General features: G+C 37.4%; 1 protein-coding gene across 4 annotated transcripts in view; it reads left to right on the top strand.

The window, feature by feature from the left end:
• Window positions 1-16579, top strand: part of RSPO2 (R-spondin 2) — a 103857-nt gene that overhangs the window by 50690 nt on the left and 36588 nt on the right. For all 4 annotated transcript variants that reach the window (XM_065054255.1, XM_065054257.1, XM_065054254.1 and 1 more), the window contains exons 3-4: window positions 5250-5438; window positions 15616-15759. In XM_065054255.1, coding sequence (XP_064910327.1) covers window positions 5250-5438; window positions 15616-15759 — 333 coding nt within the window. The remainder of the gene's footprint in view (window positions 1-5249; window positions 5439-15615; window positions 15760-16579) is intronic.

The raw sequence follows: 16579 nt of genomic DNA, 5'->3' as shown, positions 1-16579 counted from the left end.
ATATGATGTCAAACTCAGTATATGAACTGGATGTGGCCAGGGGGGCAAGTACTGCTGCTCAGGAATTCATGGGCTATTGGTGTCATGGGCAGTAAGCAACTGCATTGTGTATCACTTTATATATTCTATTGCTATTATTATTCTTGTTGTGTTATCTTCCCTTTTTATTCTTTTAAATCACTCTTATCTCAATCCATGAGGAGTTTTGTTTTGTTTTTCCCTTTCTGATTCTCCTATCCTACTTGGGGAGGGAGGGGTTGGGGTGGGTGAGCAGCTGCATGCTCCTAGTTGCCAGCTGGGGTTAAACCATAATACCAGCATTTATGTAGCTGCAATCCCAGTTAGGACAAGCATGCCATTAAGCTGTCCATTGTACCAGTAAGCCCAGTTTCTGACTTCAGAGAGTTCAAAAGACTTAAAACTGCCCAATAGTGAGACAATGAGCAGGCAGTGGGTGATGCTAGGAACATAATGAGCATGTTAGTCTGACTCTATGAAGAAGTTATGTTTAGGTAATGACCTTTTCTACTGCTTGTTTGTCTGCCAGGCCCTCCTCTTTCTCCGTTTGGTTTTGGATCCATGTGTCCTTTTCAGGCTGTTTTTTATGGAAATAAATAAATACCAGGTTTTTGCGGTGAGCTGGAGCACCAGGTTCAGAAGAGGTTTGTGACACCTAACAAGTGTGTCTAGAAGAAAGACAAATAAATAGCAGTAGTTGTGCTGTGGGCTGCGAGACAGTAAGATCAAATGCTTTTAGTTTTCTTGCTTACAGACCAACTTGTATTCTTATGGGGAACAGACTAGACTCATTCTGTACTGTTGATTCTCTTGTGATATAAAATAGTCATAACAATTAATTTAAAACTGCTTTAGCAATATTGCTTAAATACATTTCATCCAGACAGGAGTTAAGTAATTAGCTAACATTTGATTTTACTTGATATGGATCCAAACAATGAAACTTTGAACACCCTTAGAGTTCAGAAGTGTTTCATTCAGTGTTTGGGTACTAATCTGTGTTTTCAAGTAACTTTTTCAAACTTGGCATATTTAATCTCAGATTTAAAGTAAAAAAGCACCTTAGGAAATCAAGTCTATAAACGCTTTTTCTTTAAATGTAGAGATGTTCTAGAGTGTAGTTGTAGAAGGAACAGAAAAGGCATTATCTGTATAAAGGTGTGTGTGTTTATGTGCAGTGTTCACACCTGGGTGCATGCTTATGTGGCTCCTGCTGCAAGGACCTTGCAGTCCTAACAGACAGCCAGGGTAATCATGCGCTTTGAGACCCAGAGGATGGTGCTAACTTAGAGCATGTGTGCATTTTTGGTTTTATGATGTGATGACAGCAGCGCTCTGACACTGGTTAACATTTGTGGGCCTTGTGGAAGGAGTGAATTTCCATGAGGGATTTGGCTGGAGGAAACCTGCCTGCCTGGCACACAGAGTTGTGGAGGGTGTTCCAGGCAGGATCAAAATAGAGATGTGAGAACTGAGAGTAGCGTGATGTTTTACACTCTGTGTGATGCAGCTGGTAACTTAGAATGTGATTGACTGTGTTTTGCAAGCTTGTTATTTTTTTCTTGCAGTCTAATACAGAAGGAAAAAGAAGAGGTTATGAAGAAATTCAAAAGGAAATGTGTATCTGCTTCTGCTGAACACAGAAGTGTTCACTTCCGCCTTCAAATAGCAATTGTATGACAATTGAAAAATCTGTATGTGATAAAAATACATTGTATTTGCTATGTTAAGAAATCAAGATGGAAAGGGAAGACTTTGGGATAGGAGGGATGTTCTAGGATTTGATTACAGCCTGTGTACATAGAGACAAAGAGAGAAAGTTGGTATCTTCAAGATGGCATGCCAATGTGACAACAAAAACAGTGCTACAGTATTTGACTTGTTAAAGTATATGTTCAGTGTCCAAGTAATTTAGTAGACCACATCATGATTTTCCCTGGTTTGAGATAAGCTGAACTGGCAGAAAGGTCACAGAAGTCAGCATGCTTCCCATGAAGCTCTGAAAATAATATAAGCAACAACAATGTGGAAGAACTTGGATTCTGTAATTTACACTATACAATAACTTACTGTATGCAAAATACCTGGAAATGTTTCAGTTTGGTTCCTAACTAACACAGTGGGAAGTTTTCAGAGTCTTTCATAAAGTTTGCTCTCTGTATTACAGACTATACTACTGCCTCATACCGTTGTACAATTTTTCAGTGTTTTTTGGTTTTTGCCTAATGTGGCAAAGAGAAAAAAGAAAAATATCTGCTGCATTTTATGTTTTTATTATAACATAGTAATTAGGTAGGTAACAAGGAAAGTCATCACTGTGTCACCATGAACTATGTGACCATCTTGAACTGTTATCCAAATTCAATGTGTGAGTTTAATAATGATTCATGTAAGTAACAGTAAATGTGTCCCATCTATAACATTTCACATCTGAGGATTCCAGAGCAGTTTACAAGTTTCGAGGTGCTGAATCTTGCAGCTTTACTAGAAGAGAGAAAAAAATAGAGGCATTATAATTACAAATATAATTACAAATCACCTGTCTAGATACGGTTTAGGGGAACCTACACACAAGTAAAAATTTTGGGATAAACAACTTACAAAATTACTATATTATTAAACTCTTTCGTATATCTTGCACTGTCCATTTCCTAAACAAAGGATAGCACAAGATACTGGAGGATCATTTTATGCCGTTAGCTTCTTTTCATGTGAGAGTATGTTAGGGCAGAGCTATGGCTGAAGCCCGAGAAGGTCTGCAGAACAAAGAGTTATCAACAAAGACATCTTACAGAAATAGGAAAAAAAGGTAATTGAGGAGAGTAACATGTGGATAGTCATAGATAAAGGAAAGTTAGACAGTAGAGTCAAACTGAGACACATTTTGCAGCCAAGAAGTCAGAGTTTTTATGGGGATCAATGAGAGAGGTTGGACATGAGACCTATATTGACACTACAAATCTATCTGCTCCAGAGCCTAATCCCTGCTCCCCTAGCCACGCTATTGATAATAATGGCCTTTAGCTATATCTGTGCTGTTCAGCAATTGGCCTGACTCTAAGTCGTCATAATCATATACATGATGTATCTGAGACCCTGGCTTCAGCTGATTCAGACTCCAAAACCCGCTTTGAGTAGTGGATAAATTCAGGCATCTTGCATCTACTTTCGCTTTGTTTCTTTTAATTCTTTTGCCAAAGTACAGCCTTCTCTGAGGAATCTTGAACAAGCTGGAGGTACAGATTTACTGAGAGAGAGATGCAAGGAGGCTATAAGGGGAATCAGAAGTCTACAGGATTGCCCACCATGTGTTAAGCAACAATTGCTTTAGAGTACATGGACATATATTATTTGATGTGGTTACAGATAGGCAATCCCTACTGACAGTGAGATGAGGCATGCATCCAAGCCTAGCTCTAGATCTATTTGTTTCTCTTCTTGTATGTCTTTGAAGATATGGATTGTGAATGAGAATAATTACAAGGTGAACTGTAAGAAAAGTTATATCTGAAGTCTTGTGAGCGACAGTGGATGGGAACTGGTTTAGGAGTATGAGGGAGCTGGCCTGGTAGGATGTGTCTTTACAGAGGGGTTAAGAGAGCCAGAGAACTATGTGTGCACCATAGATGGTAAGATGCTATTCCCATCAAGAAGATCTCACGAGGTGAGCCTGATTCCAGAAGACTCCACCACTCAGAGATGTCCCACAGGCTGAGCTGTTTCACACCAGTCGCTTGGCTTCTTGTCCTGCCTGCCGCCCACTAGGATTTTGTACAAGATAGGAGCTGAATGCTGTTGTGCTGAACATGGTGAGGCATGTGTGAGGGACGGGAGCAGAGAGGAGTAGGAATGTGGCGTGCAGATGTGTGAAGGTGAGAGTAAAGCATATCAGCTACTGGTTCCAGAGTCTGTTGGCCTTTTTTCTTTTCCTGGCTCTGCTGGTGAAGTCTTCCATTGAACAACCACAGTTATCCATCCATCCAAGATAAAAGTAGCAGTGTACTATGTTAGAGTGTGAATACTTTTAAATATTTTAAAATATAACAATTAAACACAGTCCTTGCCCTTTTGGCCAGCTGCCCTCAGGGTGGCCTCTATTGAAATGCTCTTGAGACACCAAAGATACTTTCCTTCTCTTGCATAATGTTTTTCTTTTGTTTCCAGTAAACCAGGTTTGAACTGGCAAACTCCAGTGAAGTCCTGTAGCCAATTTAATATTTAAAACAGACCTGTTAAATTTTGCTGGTTTCAGGAATGTCTTGAGCCATCCTCCCTCTGCTAACCTGCTGTGCTGACTCAGCGCCCGAGGAGGAGTTGACAGCCTGTGGGGACAGGGGAGTGCTCTGCAACTTTGCAGAAAGACAGAGTAATAAAAGGTCATCAGGGCAAAGAGTGATGCAGCTAAGGTTTGTGTTGCGGTTATCAGCCAAGTAATTTAAAGAAAAAAAAAATAATGAGAGAATAGAATTGAAGGCATAGCAGCTGGTGACCTAAAATGGTAATCATTTGTACTAAATACCCTTCTTTGGTTATGTCTGCACATGGTTTTCAGCCAATTTTGGTTAGGAACTTGTAGAAAAAGGCTCTTAGAAGTTAAAACTGTTACTCTGTTCTTGGTGTGTGGTGTTTTTTTATTGGTTTGTTTTTAAATATTTGTCTTGACATTGTCATTGAAAAGACCAAGAAGAGACTGCAAGAAGACAGCTGTTCTAGGACCCTGAGAGCTATGGGATAGCATGCATTGCCAATGCTGTACCTGTTCTCCTGAGTCCACTACTGTTAATGTTGCTCTCTTCACAAGTCAGAAATTGAATTAATGTGCTTGGATTTCCATGGACATATCATTCCAGTTGCATATTTCAGGGTACTGATGTTTGAATATTTTGTTGCTGTTGTGTGCTTATGTCCCTAGCTTCAACCTAGAATTCAGCACCTGGGTTTAACTTAAGTTACACTCGTGAACTTTACGTAGCGTGGTCTCTTCTTGCTTTTACCTTTATTTTAAAGGTGCGTACGTTCATTAAAGTGCCCTACATACAATTAAAAAAAGATTGCATTTCTTTTTCTTCACTTGCCAATGCAGATGTATGATAGAGTTCACTTTCAGAACCTTCCTTTCAAAACTACTTGTAATCATGCAGTAAATAAGCAACACTTTAGAGGGAAGAGGATCTCCAGCCAAAATAATTTCCAAATGATCTTGAAGTGTAATTTATCTTCTTGTTTTGCAGCTAGCTATGGACCCAATCCAATTTGCAAAGGCTGTTTATCTTGTTCAAAGGATAATGGGTGCATCAGATGCCAACACAAGTTATTCTTCTTCCTACGAAGAGAAGGAATGAGACAATATGGTGAATGCTTGCATTCCTGCCCATCAGGGTACTACGGACTCCGAACACCAGATATGAACAGATGTTCAAGTGAGTTTTTTGTGATGTTTACATTCACTTTTATAGGAAGGCCATAATTTATGCTCATTTTTTAAGATGATACATTGTGGAACATGGTGATACTTTCACAGATGTCTCAAGACACCACAAAGCTTCTTTGCTAAAGAACATCCCAGCATATTGCAAAATATGTAATAGTTGATATACTAACCTTGTTTTTATTGTTTTTATTTTTATTGTTATTATTGCTTTAGTTAGAAGGGAAATTTAGAAAAGAATGATGATTTAAGCAGATATGACTAGTTTTAACAAACTCCCATTATATGAAAATAAAAAGGATTAAACATTCATTTAACAGTGCCTCACGTAGGTACTACTCAGTATATGCACTGTTGTATGGGTGGGCTTCTTGTAATGCTTTTTATTCCCACACAAATTTCAGGTGACCAGACACCTCATACCAGACACACTTTAATATGCAAGTGTTGCTATTTTAATAAAACAGATGTACTATTAAAAACAAACAAACAACCTTTCACTTTTAGTACTGCATTTTATTTGGAAATTTACAACCTGCTAATGTGCAACAAGATTCTCTGTTTGCATGTTTTTACCTAGAAACACAACTGTTAAAGCCAACGGGTGCTCTGGTATCTCTATACATTACTGTCTGGCAGTTGTGCTGATTTATATTGATTTTCCCATATGCTCATATGTGGAGTATTACCCATATGGATTATTAATCATTGCTACAACCTCTAATTTGTACTTATGGTTGTGTGTGATGGTTGTCTTTGGGTGTTGGTTTTATTTTGTTTGCTTGCTTTTAATGTGTGTCATAGTGTGACCAGAATTAGGTCAGTACCCGATGTGAGAAATAGCTTTTATTTGCTTCCTGGAATAACCATGAGTCTGTTAAATGTACAGAACTCCCCGCTCAGTGCTGTGGCACATCACTGGCTGCACCATGTTGTGAGAAAGCAGGTGCTGCTGTTCACATCACAGATGATCTTGAGAGCCATGTGAGGTCCCTCTGTGGCAGCCCAGGCTGGTGAGGAGCGCTCGTGGCTGTGCTTGGACCCGTCCCAGCCCATGCAATGATGTCCACCTCATGCACCCCATTCCCTGCACAGGCTCCATGGGTATGGTGTTCTTCATGTGTTCCCAACTGCTGCGTAACATAGCTGAGTGCTGCCTAATCTATACCAGGTGGCTAGGTTTGGAGGAAAAATTAAATGAGACCAATATATGGTTTATGTATCCCTTCTGTAAAGTAATTTAGGATCTTGGCCTTAATTTTCAAAACACGTTTGTGAATTAAGCAACTCATCCACTTTAAAACTTTTAAAACTGGCCTGTAAAAACTTGTTCGTGTAAGTGTTTTTAATGTAGTTACAGTTTTGGGGAACAGATGAATTTATCTTTATTAGCCTGTGTAGTGCTTGTGAGTTAGGAAAATAAGTCTGTACTGTCAGCCTTTCTTTACTTAAAGAGAAAAAAAGTTATTTGCAGAAGGTGGATGGTGAATTCAATGCAACTTTTTTTTTTATTTTATTTTTTCATTTTTACCCCTCACAGAAAGTGGTCCTTTTCCCTGAATTACAGCATTGCTTTTGAAAAACATAAATGCAAGTTGTGTCCAACCCATATTGGCATGCGTTGAGCACTGGATGTTTAACTTCCCTTCCTGCCTTTGACAGTCTCCCCCTGTGAGAATAATGATGCAGTTGCATTTACTGACCAGTCCTGGTTCCTCTCCAATGATCTTTGTACTGTGCATTTTTATTTTAATGTAACTGCCCACAGGTTTATTTATAAATCGTATCTTTGTTCTTGGTTTGGTGATCTTGCATGGCTCATATGTTGCATGGTGGACACACAGACATTTTGTGGATTGAAGTTGAGCTAAAACAAACTTTCTTAAAAAATCAGAATAAGTTTCTTCCTACTTCATGTTAGATACTTCCAGGTATGTTTAGTTATGGACCCCATACCTCAGATAGTACTATCTCAGCTAAAAACAATAAAAATTCTGGCTAAGTTAAAATCCTTTTGGGAGTTACAGGGCTTGAATTACGTAAGTTGAAATTATTTCTGCCCTGTTAATGTCTTTATAGGCACAAAAGCTGTTTAACATTCTATTACTGGAACACTTGCCTATTTTTGTTAGAGAAGCTATAGAACATATTTTAGTGGAAAATCTTGATATTATTTTAAAAGCCAAAAATATTTATTGACAACAGTAACACAATAAATACCACAGCCAAGTGCAGCAGCTCTGAAATGATGGAAATTTTGAAATTCAAGGCTTTTTCTACATGTACTATAAGCAGTATGTGTGTCTCGAATTTGGTAGGTAATTCTAGACTGTTTTTCTAGTAACAATGAATCATATAATTTTGAGACTTCTTGTCTCTAAGAATCAATGTAGAGTTCCCTGCTGGAGATGGTTTTCCTCTTGAACACTGCAGTGTGAGAATGCAGTACACTTGGACATGAAATTGGAAAGTGGTGAGTCTCTTCTATGGAAGAATGACCAAGAGAAGAGATACACTTGGTTAATTTTCCAACAGATTTTAATAATTAATGACTTTGAACTGAACTGCTACAAGAAGAAATAATATCACAAGAAGAAAAAAGAAAAAAACCCTACAAACACAAAACAAAAAACAAAGCACAAAAACTGAATTAAGGAGTAAGGTGAAATCTGTCACCTGGGTGGCTGGTTTAGCATAGGCTTGACCCTATGGTCAGACCAATCTTGAACGTTTCAACTTAGTCTGTATCCATAGTAACCTTTACATTTTTAAAGGGAGGAGGCACTCAGAGCTTGGAAACTGCAGCTCCCTTCAGCTTTGATTGGCTTTTGTTTAGGTTCACTTTTTCTCACAAAAAGGTCAGACTTTGCTAAAGTTGTAATTAGCCCTTCCATGCATCTGGGATAAAGAGATAGAGAGCCGCTTTCAAACAAATTAAAGCATTTATTAAACACACGTAACTAATTCACTGTATTTAAAAAAGTAATTATTTTTTAAAACTTTGTTACAAAAATAGCAAGACATCATCAATATGTCATGGCTTGACTGTTGCTTATGTAGTATAGTAGAACATATTATGTTCTGAGACTATTGTAGCCAGTGCAATTGTAACAGTCTGTCAGGAGGTTCAACTAACACATGAGAAACTTAATTTGCTTTAAATAATTATTTTTTTTCTTACTTTCTAGTTTAAGTGACTTTTGTTTTCTTGAAATATAGTTTTTTCTTTTAAAAGCAAGCTCAACTTGGACTTTGAGATTTTGTTAATGAAGCTAGATGGCCAGAAATTGAGGTCTACCTATGATTAGATTATTTATAGGGACCTTAATTTTTTTTTTGTTTTTCATTATCTGTGCCACTCTTTTTCTTCCTTCCAGTTCCTCTTAGTAAGGATTTGGATTTTTTTTTTTTTTTTTAATTTGGAATTGCTTTACTTTTAGCCTTACTTTGTATTTTGATGGAAGAGTTTCCCTCCATTAGTCTGGAAAAAAAAAATCATCGTAGTGCTTTGAATTAGCATTTATTTAATCTGTAATCAATTTAGATTTAATAGGACGATTGTATATTTGTAAAATACTATTTGAAAAAACTGTGGTTTGGCATTTCTTTAAAAGATCTCAATTAATTATTCAAGATTAGAACATACTGGAATTGTATTGCTAAGTGTTTATTAAGTAAATGTATTAAAAAAAAAACCCAAACCCTCCACATTATAGTATTTTATAATTAGTATGTTGTATTCCAAGCATGCATCTCCATGGATTTTTGAAGTCTCCTCTTGCTCAGGAAATTTTGGAGAGGATTAGCACAGAAGGTGGTGCGGGTCAATGGCAGATTGGTGTGAAGGGCCAATGGACACGTCAGGATGGTGACGTGAAGTTAAGTCTGTACCATCAAAGCTGTTTTGCTGAGCAGCAGTGTGTGGGGGGGAAACAGCAGTTGGGATGAGTGAGCGCGGTGGGGATGGGGACAGTCTGGGGACTGGGGAAGTTAAGAGGTTCTGGGCTAGAAGAGGCAGAGAGATCTCGGGCAAGAAGATTATGGAGCTGTGAGTCAGAGCTCACTGTGAAAGAGTAAGGTAGGTGCTTTGGGCCAAGCAAGATCTGTCACAGCCCAGGAATACCAACCTCACAAGTTATGGACCCAGAGGCTTCTCTGGAATGGTGATTCAATGAAAAAGCTGATTCAGACCTTCAAAAGGAAAACCCTGGCTCTAGTGAATCATCACCTCCTATTACTTTATCTTCTGAAATGCAAGGGGGCACCCAAAGCAAGAATCCAATTTCAGCGCAAAGACTACCAAGCCCCTCAATCTGGGAATGCCACATTTCCTTCCACAGCTTCAGTCTTGCGGCTTTCCTTTGCATAATATGGTCATTATCTCTCTATCTTGAAGTGTTCAGTACAGTTCTCTTTTCTACATTGGTGGTTGCTGGTTTCCACTCATGTAGGTCCTTTAATGCACTCTGTCTTTCCTTTCCCATACTCGACTACTCTTCATTGTTGTCCATGTTACCTGCAAAGCAAACTAGCCATGAATCATTGTTATTAGCATTGCTAGGGACTGACCAGCTGACTTTTCTACTATGTGTACTGCAAAACATCTTTGTAATGAAGCAGGTTATGGATGAATATTCAATCATATCATATGGGCCATGTTTAGAAAGGAACAATGTGACAATGGAAATGCTACAGAACAGGGATCTTTCGCAAAGGCAAAATAAGACTTGGGTAAATTTTTCAAGATTATGTAGATCAATAGAAATACTTAACAAACGAGTAACGACTTTTTACATTTGAGATAGGCATCTTTTGACCTTAAAATTCGTCATATTGCACTTAATGTGAGAAGGTAATATAGTAAATCTTCTTCTTAAGGTATGTTAAGATATGGGGCACATGCATCTCAATATGGAACATTTTAGGCTTTATTTTGAGCTTTGCATGAATATTTCCATAAAATCCAGCTTATTCTGCCTCACCTTATCCAATGATGGCAAGTGGAAGGATAGTAATTGTTTTGGTAATGTTATGTTTTTTGTAATTATAGTTGTGGGTGTTTTTGTTTTTAATAACAAGCATACGCACCTGAGTCTAAATTCAATTCAAAGTCTGAATCTGTATTTTGAACTACTGGGCTTTTGATTTTTTCTCTAAAATGTAAATCTGTCAATTCCTTAATGTTTATTTTAAAAGAAGGAGTATGAGTGACTATTAGGAAGCCAAAGCATGTCAGGAATCTTTTGATATCACTATGATTCATCTGCTTAAAATGTATCTCTAATTCAGACATTATTCGTGATCTGGGCTTTCTCCTTCCATAAAGTTCTTTAATGCACCATGTATGTCATTTATGTAGATTTTTATGAATATTGTAAGTTTCAGTCACATCAATGAGTTTGTTTGTGAGGATTTATTTATTTATTTATTTATTTATTTTAAGTAAATGGCAGGAAAACATTTGCGCCATATAGCGCTTATAGAGCCTAAATCCAAATATTTTATTGCTGGCTAGCTAAATGCACTTTTTACAGAGTAGATTGGTTGCCCTAACCTTGACTGAAACATGGTTTATAGGTATTACTTTTTAAAAAAATTCTGGTGCATGTGCAAAAGCACTTCAGAACAAAATGATATCTGAAGTGCCCTGGGGTTCTAGAGCTCACTGAAAATTAAGGAAAGGGGGATTTTGTCTCCTAAGTCCTTGCCACTTTGTTTCAATAAGGAAAGTCAAAGATGTTTTAAATTTCCATCTTCGGAGTTATTCTGACAACAGTCTTTTTGGTGGAGATATTATGACCTTCTTTTCTTTTTCTGCTCTGCAGAACCAAAGAATCTGGTCCTTCCTTTCTGTAGGGTTCCTGGCCATTGACTGGGGAGTGGTGCATTATTAGCTCATAGAGTTCTGTTTCTTTCTTGAGCATTTTCTGTAACGGCTCCCGAGCATGGAGGCACTTATTCCATACTATAATTTACCCTTTTGCTGCCCTGAAATGTCAGTCATTCAAATTCTTGCTCTTCTGTCTGTCTAAATGAAGACTGCACAGTATCAATATACTTTCCATTGGAGAAGGTATCTGTTCTGTAAGTCAACATGTCAGAGCTCTGTTGAAGGGATAAGTTGTTCTTTCACTTTGTTTTTTTGAAACACTGAAGATACTTGAGCAGAACGCTTCCGTTTCATTTCAGCCCAGCTTAGCTTCACCAGGCAAAGCAGTGACTTCTCTTCCACCCTTTCCCTTGAGAGGTGAAGTCATGGAGCTGTGAATTTATAACCACTCCTGTGACAATTTGAGATTGAAAATAGACTTCTAGAAAGTTAGTTAGCTTTTCTAACTTATGTAGTACTGCTCTTCTTCAGTTCTCACTTTTTACTTTATAAATATGTATTTATTATGAAAGATTATATCTCTTTAAGGTTTTCAATATTAATTTTGCGCATTGAAGTCATTGCAGTGGGCTCTGGTCTATCTGATGAGATAAGAAAGTCATTAGCTTAAAGTTCCCCTTGCTGAAGCAGTTAGGACCTTTGCCATGGATTTCAGTGAGGTCAGAATGTTGTTCTTTTAGCATTTACATACAACTTTTGTGGGAAGTTCGGCGTAACATTTTTAAAAACGTAATCTGTTTAGAAATAGGCTGTGTTAATCAGACACACCAGCAGATTTCTCTGGGCCTCCCTGAGTGCTTTTTGTAGTCCAGTTATGTGAGGATGGTATGAGTAGAAGATGTGTAGTCTTCATATGGAGGTGGTTTCCAAGGATGTTTTATACCTTTCACATGGAAGGATGGAAGCAAATATTTGACTTTCTGGCTTTCCCAAGATAGAAACACTGAAAGAAAATTAGAGCTTATGCTAGAAGAGCTGCAGTAAGAGCATTATGATAAGTCTGAGACGTCCTGGCTATGTAGAGGGTAGTAGAGCCAGTGGGATATAAGGAGACATGATACTGAGCAGGAATAGAAGGCATTTGAGATCTGATAGGAAACAGACCCTTGATGAGACACTGCAAATTGAATACAAGGGAAGGAAGAGGTAGAGACTCACAAGTGTCTGCCCCTAACCTGCAGACCTTCTGTTGCCAGCTAAATGGGAACAGCAGTGGTGAAGCAGCTTTCTTCACTCTCAGGTTCTGAAGATTATGTTTCCAACCTTGTCAGTGTTGCCCTGCCAAGGGTATGTGATTGCTCTTCGGGGTTCTTCTGCATGACTGAATTTATCAACTTTTTCTCCACTATAGCACCAATCTTTTCCCACACTTTTCCCCAAGATTCAAATTTTAGGCTCCCTCTCTTTACTGCTTCTAAAATCTCTCCAGCAGTTACCCTTGTCTATCTGGAAACCTCTAGTGGGCATCATTTTTTGTTTATTGTTAGAGAAAGAAAAAATCTAAGCACATCTGAAGAATACTATCGGTACAATATCCCTTCATGATTTGAAACAGTGTATGGAGGATGTCAAAAAAGAGTAGTTGTCAGTCTCAGTTGATCTTCAGCTACAGTGTGGCATATTACTGACTTAAATTATGATTAGCACCCAGTAACCCCAAGTGTTGTGCTGAGCATCACTTTGGTGAATCAATATTTTAACTTCAGAATTCTTAAAGCATGCCTAATATTCTTTCAGTATTTTCCCTTAAATTGCATCTGATACATATTATACAATAAGCATTTAGTATTTGGCATAATTTAACTTAATACAAAAACATTGAAAATAAACTGCCTTGGTGGAAATATCTACCTGAACTTAACCCAGGAGCCCCTACTGATGCTTCCAAAATATAATTGCCATGGAAAGACTCTACTGTGATACAGAAGAAAACTGGCATAGAAGGCAAAGCAAAAGGTATAAATAGGATGGTAATTTTGAAGTGTGATCAAGAAACTGAAAGAAGATTAATTAATTTAATGTTTAAATATGGGGTATTCACATATGTACTGTTAAACAGCGAGAGTTTATGGAGGGTATCCCCAGTGTAAGTTGAGGCTGGCTTTTGCCTGCTAAGCATCTTTAATATCAAAAGGCAACTTATACCAAGTGTTTTTAATTTAATCCCTCTTCCACCCAAAATTGTTCAAATGGAGTAAACTTTAAACATATGAGTCCCCAACATGTTTTGAAAGCAATAGTTAAAACATTATTTCACAAAGGTACTTGCGTAGCTTGTATGTGAAGGAGGGTTGCATGATAATGATTTTTCATTTAATGTTTGATTCCACACCTCATCATTGGACTAAATAGAAAAGGAAAAATCTCTTCAAACTGTCTTGTGTGGGTGTGCAAGAGGAAAATGTTTTGCGTTGTGTTTGGTTTTCATTTTTTTTTTTTCTTTTCTCTGAATATTTAAGCACACTGGATGTTTGATTCAAGCATTGCAATTAATAAAATACTTGCAGTACATCTTGATTGTGACAAACCAGATTTGCAGTTAACTTTTGCAGTACATCTCCAGAGCAGCTCTCCTTGAGCTCCACCTTGCAGATGCAGTGATTTTGCAGGGTCATTTTATGGGCATTGATCAGGTCTTCTTTGGAGACTGGTTCAGTCCTCATGAAAAAGAAATTATCGTTCTTGGGAATTTCCTATAAACTGAAGCATGGATAAGAAGCCCAACTTGTGCTGCTTGTACGGACACAAGTTCTAAAAGCTTATTTGAGAAATGCTGGTGTTGTCAAAACAGAACCTGCAGAGATTCCCTGTGGCAGCAAAAGACTCAAGACTTGCTGTTCACGTTCCTTCTAACCAAAGAAAGGTGTACCAGCATTTGAAATATTTATTTTCCTCTTTCCTTTTTCCTCTTTCCTTTTTCCTCTTTCCTTTTTCCTCTTTCCTTTTTCCTCTTTCCTTTTTCCTCTTTCCTTGTTCCTCTGTCCTTGTTCCTCTGTCCTTGTTCCTCTTTTGCAATCTGCCTATTTATTGTCCAATGCCACAAGAAATCTGATCTAAAAAGCCTCATATTTCCCTAATTGCTAACAAAGAATGATTTCCCACCACAACCCAGTTAAAGTGTTATGATATGCCTTATTTTGGCCTGCTGATGTGCAAGAGTAAATGCAAAAATCTGTTTTATAAGTATTGCCTAATTTTGAAAGTTTTGTTAGGGGAAATTTACCAATAGCTATTTCAGAAGTCCTTATGGTTTGTGTTTTTTTTTCCATTAGAAATGAATGAAGAATAAAAGAATTACATAAGTGACCAAAAAGATTAGTATCTGCTGTGACAGCAGATAGCTGAAGACACGTAGTTTATGTAAATTAAGTATGTTATCTAAAGGATTAGATTATTTAAATGAAGAGTTCGTTACTGTTCCAAATATAATGGTTTTTACTTTTTAATCTTTGGAACAGTTTTCTCTGGCATTTTTTTTGTAGGTATGTATAAGTGACTTTCATAAGCCTCCATGTAAGTATTTCTGCTTTTCAGGTGTGCATATAATTGTTGATAATTAGCTTGTTTCCAAGTTGCCGTGTTTTAGTATGGAATAGGATGTTTATGAACAGTCTGCTTCTGAATTTTCAGAGAAATACAGTATTTCAAAAGGCAATAGTATGCTATTGATTATAGCTTTTTCCTTTAGTAATTTAATAATGGCTATCTTTTATGGGTTGACTTCATTAATAATGGAGAGGAGTTATACCCAGAAAAATGTATGGCTTTTGCATGATTGCACATGCATATGTGTAGATATAGATATCAGACATAACATGTAAAAGTGTCCATACAGCTATTTATAGGATCAACTCATAGGAAAAAAAGTTTCCTGCTTACAATGATAAAAACCCCCAGAATACAGTACACACAATGCGTTCATACTTTCCCAAAATAATCTGTCACATCTTATTTTCCTCAAAATTCCTTAAACACAAGAATAATTTACATTGAACAGTTTTCCTCTAAAAAGATGTAATTATGTAATTAACTCAAATATCACTTAGAGGTTTTATCCACATTTTTGATGAAAAAATAAGATGAAAAGGATATAGAGGAGAACGTGGTAATCGATTACAGTTACCTGCAATTACTCTTACAGAGCAGACAGATTTCAGGACAACAATATTCCTCATTATAGCACTCTTGGTTTTGCTATTTTATTTCTTTGTAAAACATTTATTTTTAGTCTCGTCTTAACTTAGCTGTCTCATTGGTCCTTATAATCCTTTTGTTTCAGGATGCAGAATAGAAAACTGTGACTCCTGCTTTAGCAGAGACTTTTGTACCAAATGCAAAACGGGCTTCTACTCGCACAGAGGCCGCTGCTTCCGAGGATGCCCCCCTGGATTTGCAGCCTTGGAAGAGCTTATGGAATGCGTGGGTGAGTCTTCTAGCACAGCAGTGCTGCTGAAGCAGCTTTTCTGCCAGGTGACTGGGTTCAAATACTTAGGACATTATTTTTAATCTGATGCTTAGTATTTTCTATCAAGCAACATTCACTAATGGATTGTGTCTGGGTCTCTTTACCAATAATAATAATATTCAAACTTTGAAATATTACTTTATTTAGAATGTCACTGTTGTTCTGCATTAGAACATGCTGTCCTCTTGACTGTAAATCACCTTGTATGAGGATTTTTATCTCAAAATTTCCTGAGGCCAGTTTTTGCGGTAGAATTTCAAAACAGCGACGTACTCTTTGGATTCTCACCCTTGTGAAGCTACCTGCTCATTTTGCCTTTTCCCAACGTCAGAATGCAGGGGCAGGGCAGATTGAATTCCTGTAACATCTGGGCTTCAAATTCACTTTTAGCTCCTCACTTTTCCATTAGTGAGTAACAAATATAAAACACTAAATAAGTAGTTTTAGTAGAAGTTTACCGTGTAACTCTGAGCCAGCATTGGCAGTTCTGACAATGCCACCAGTTAGTGTTTTATCTGGAAGCCTGGGAACTGTGTCAGAACAGGCTCTGTCTTTTAAGAATATTCTCTGTATTTCATGGTGGAGAGCACTGGAAAAGTGAACTCCTTCACTTTGAAAATCCAGGTGACAACCAAATGGTTTGTATTTATTAAAAAGAGAAAAATTTAAATCAATCCCATTTTTTTAGGAGGGTTTTTAAGTATTTGGAACTGGAACAATGTCTATACAGACAGATCGATACTCTGATGTTTTTATGCTTAGATTGATGTCAGCTAAA

The sequence above is a fragment of the Columba livia genome, chromosome 2 (genome assembly GCF_036013475.1).
Source record: "Columba livia isolate bColLiv1 breed racing homer chromosome 2, bColLiv1.pat.W.v2, whole genome shotgun sequence".
Lineage (NCBI taxonomy): Eukaryota > Metazoa > Chordata > Aves > Columbiformes > Columbidae > Columba > Columba livia.
Note: the sequence above shows the minus strand (reverse complement) of the source record. Positions and strands in the feature narration are given on the sequence as shown.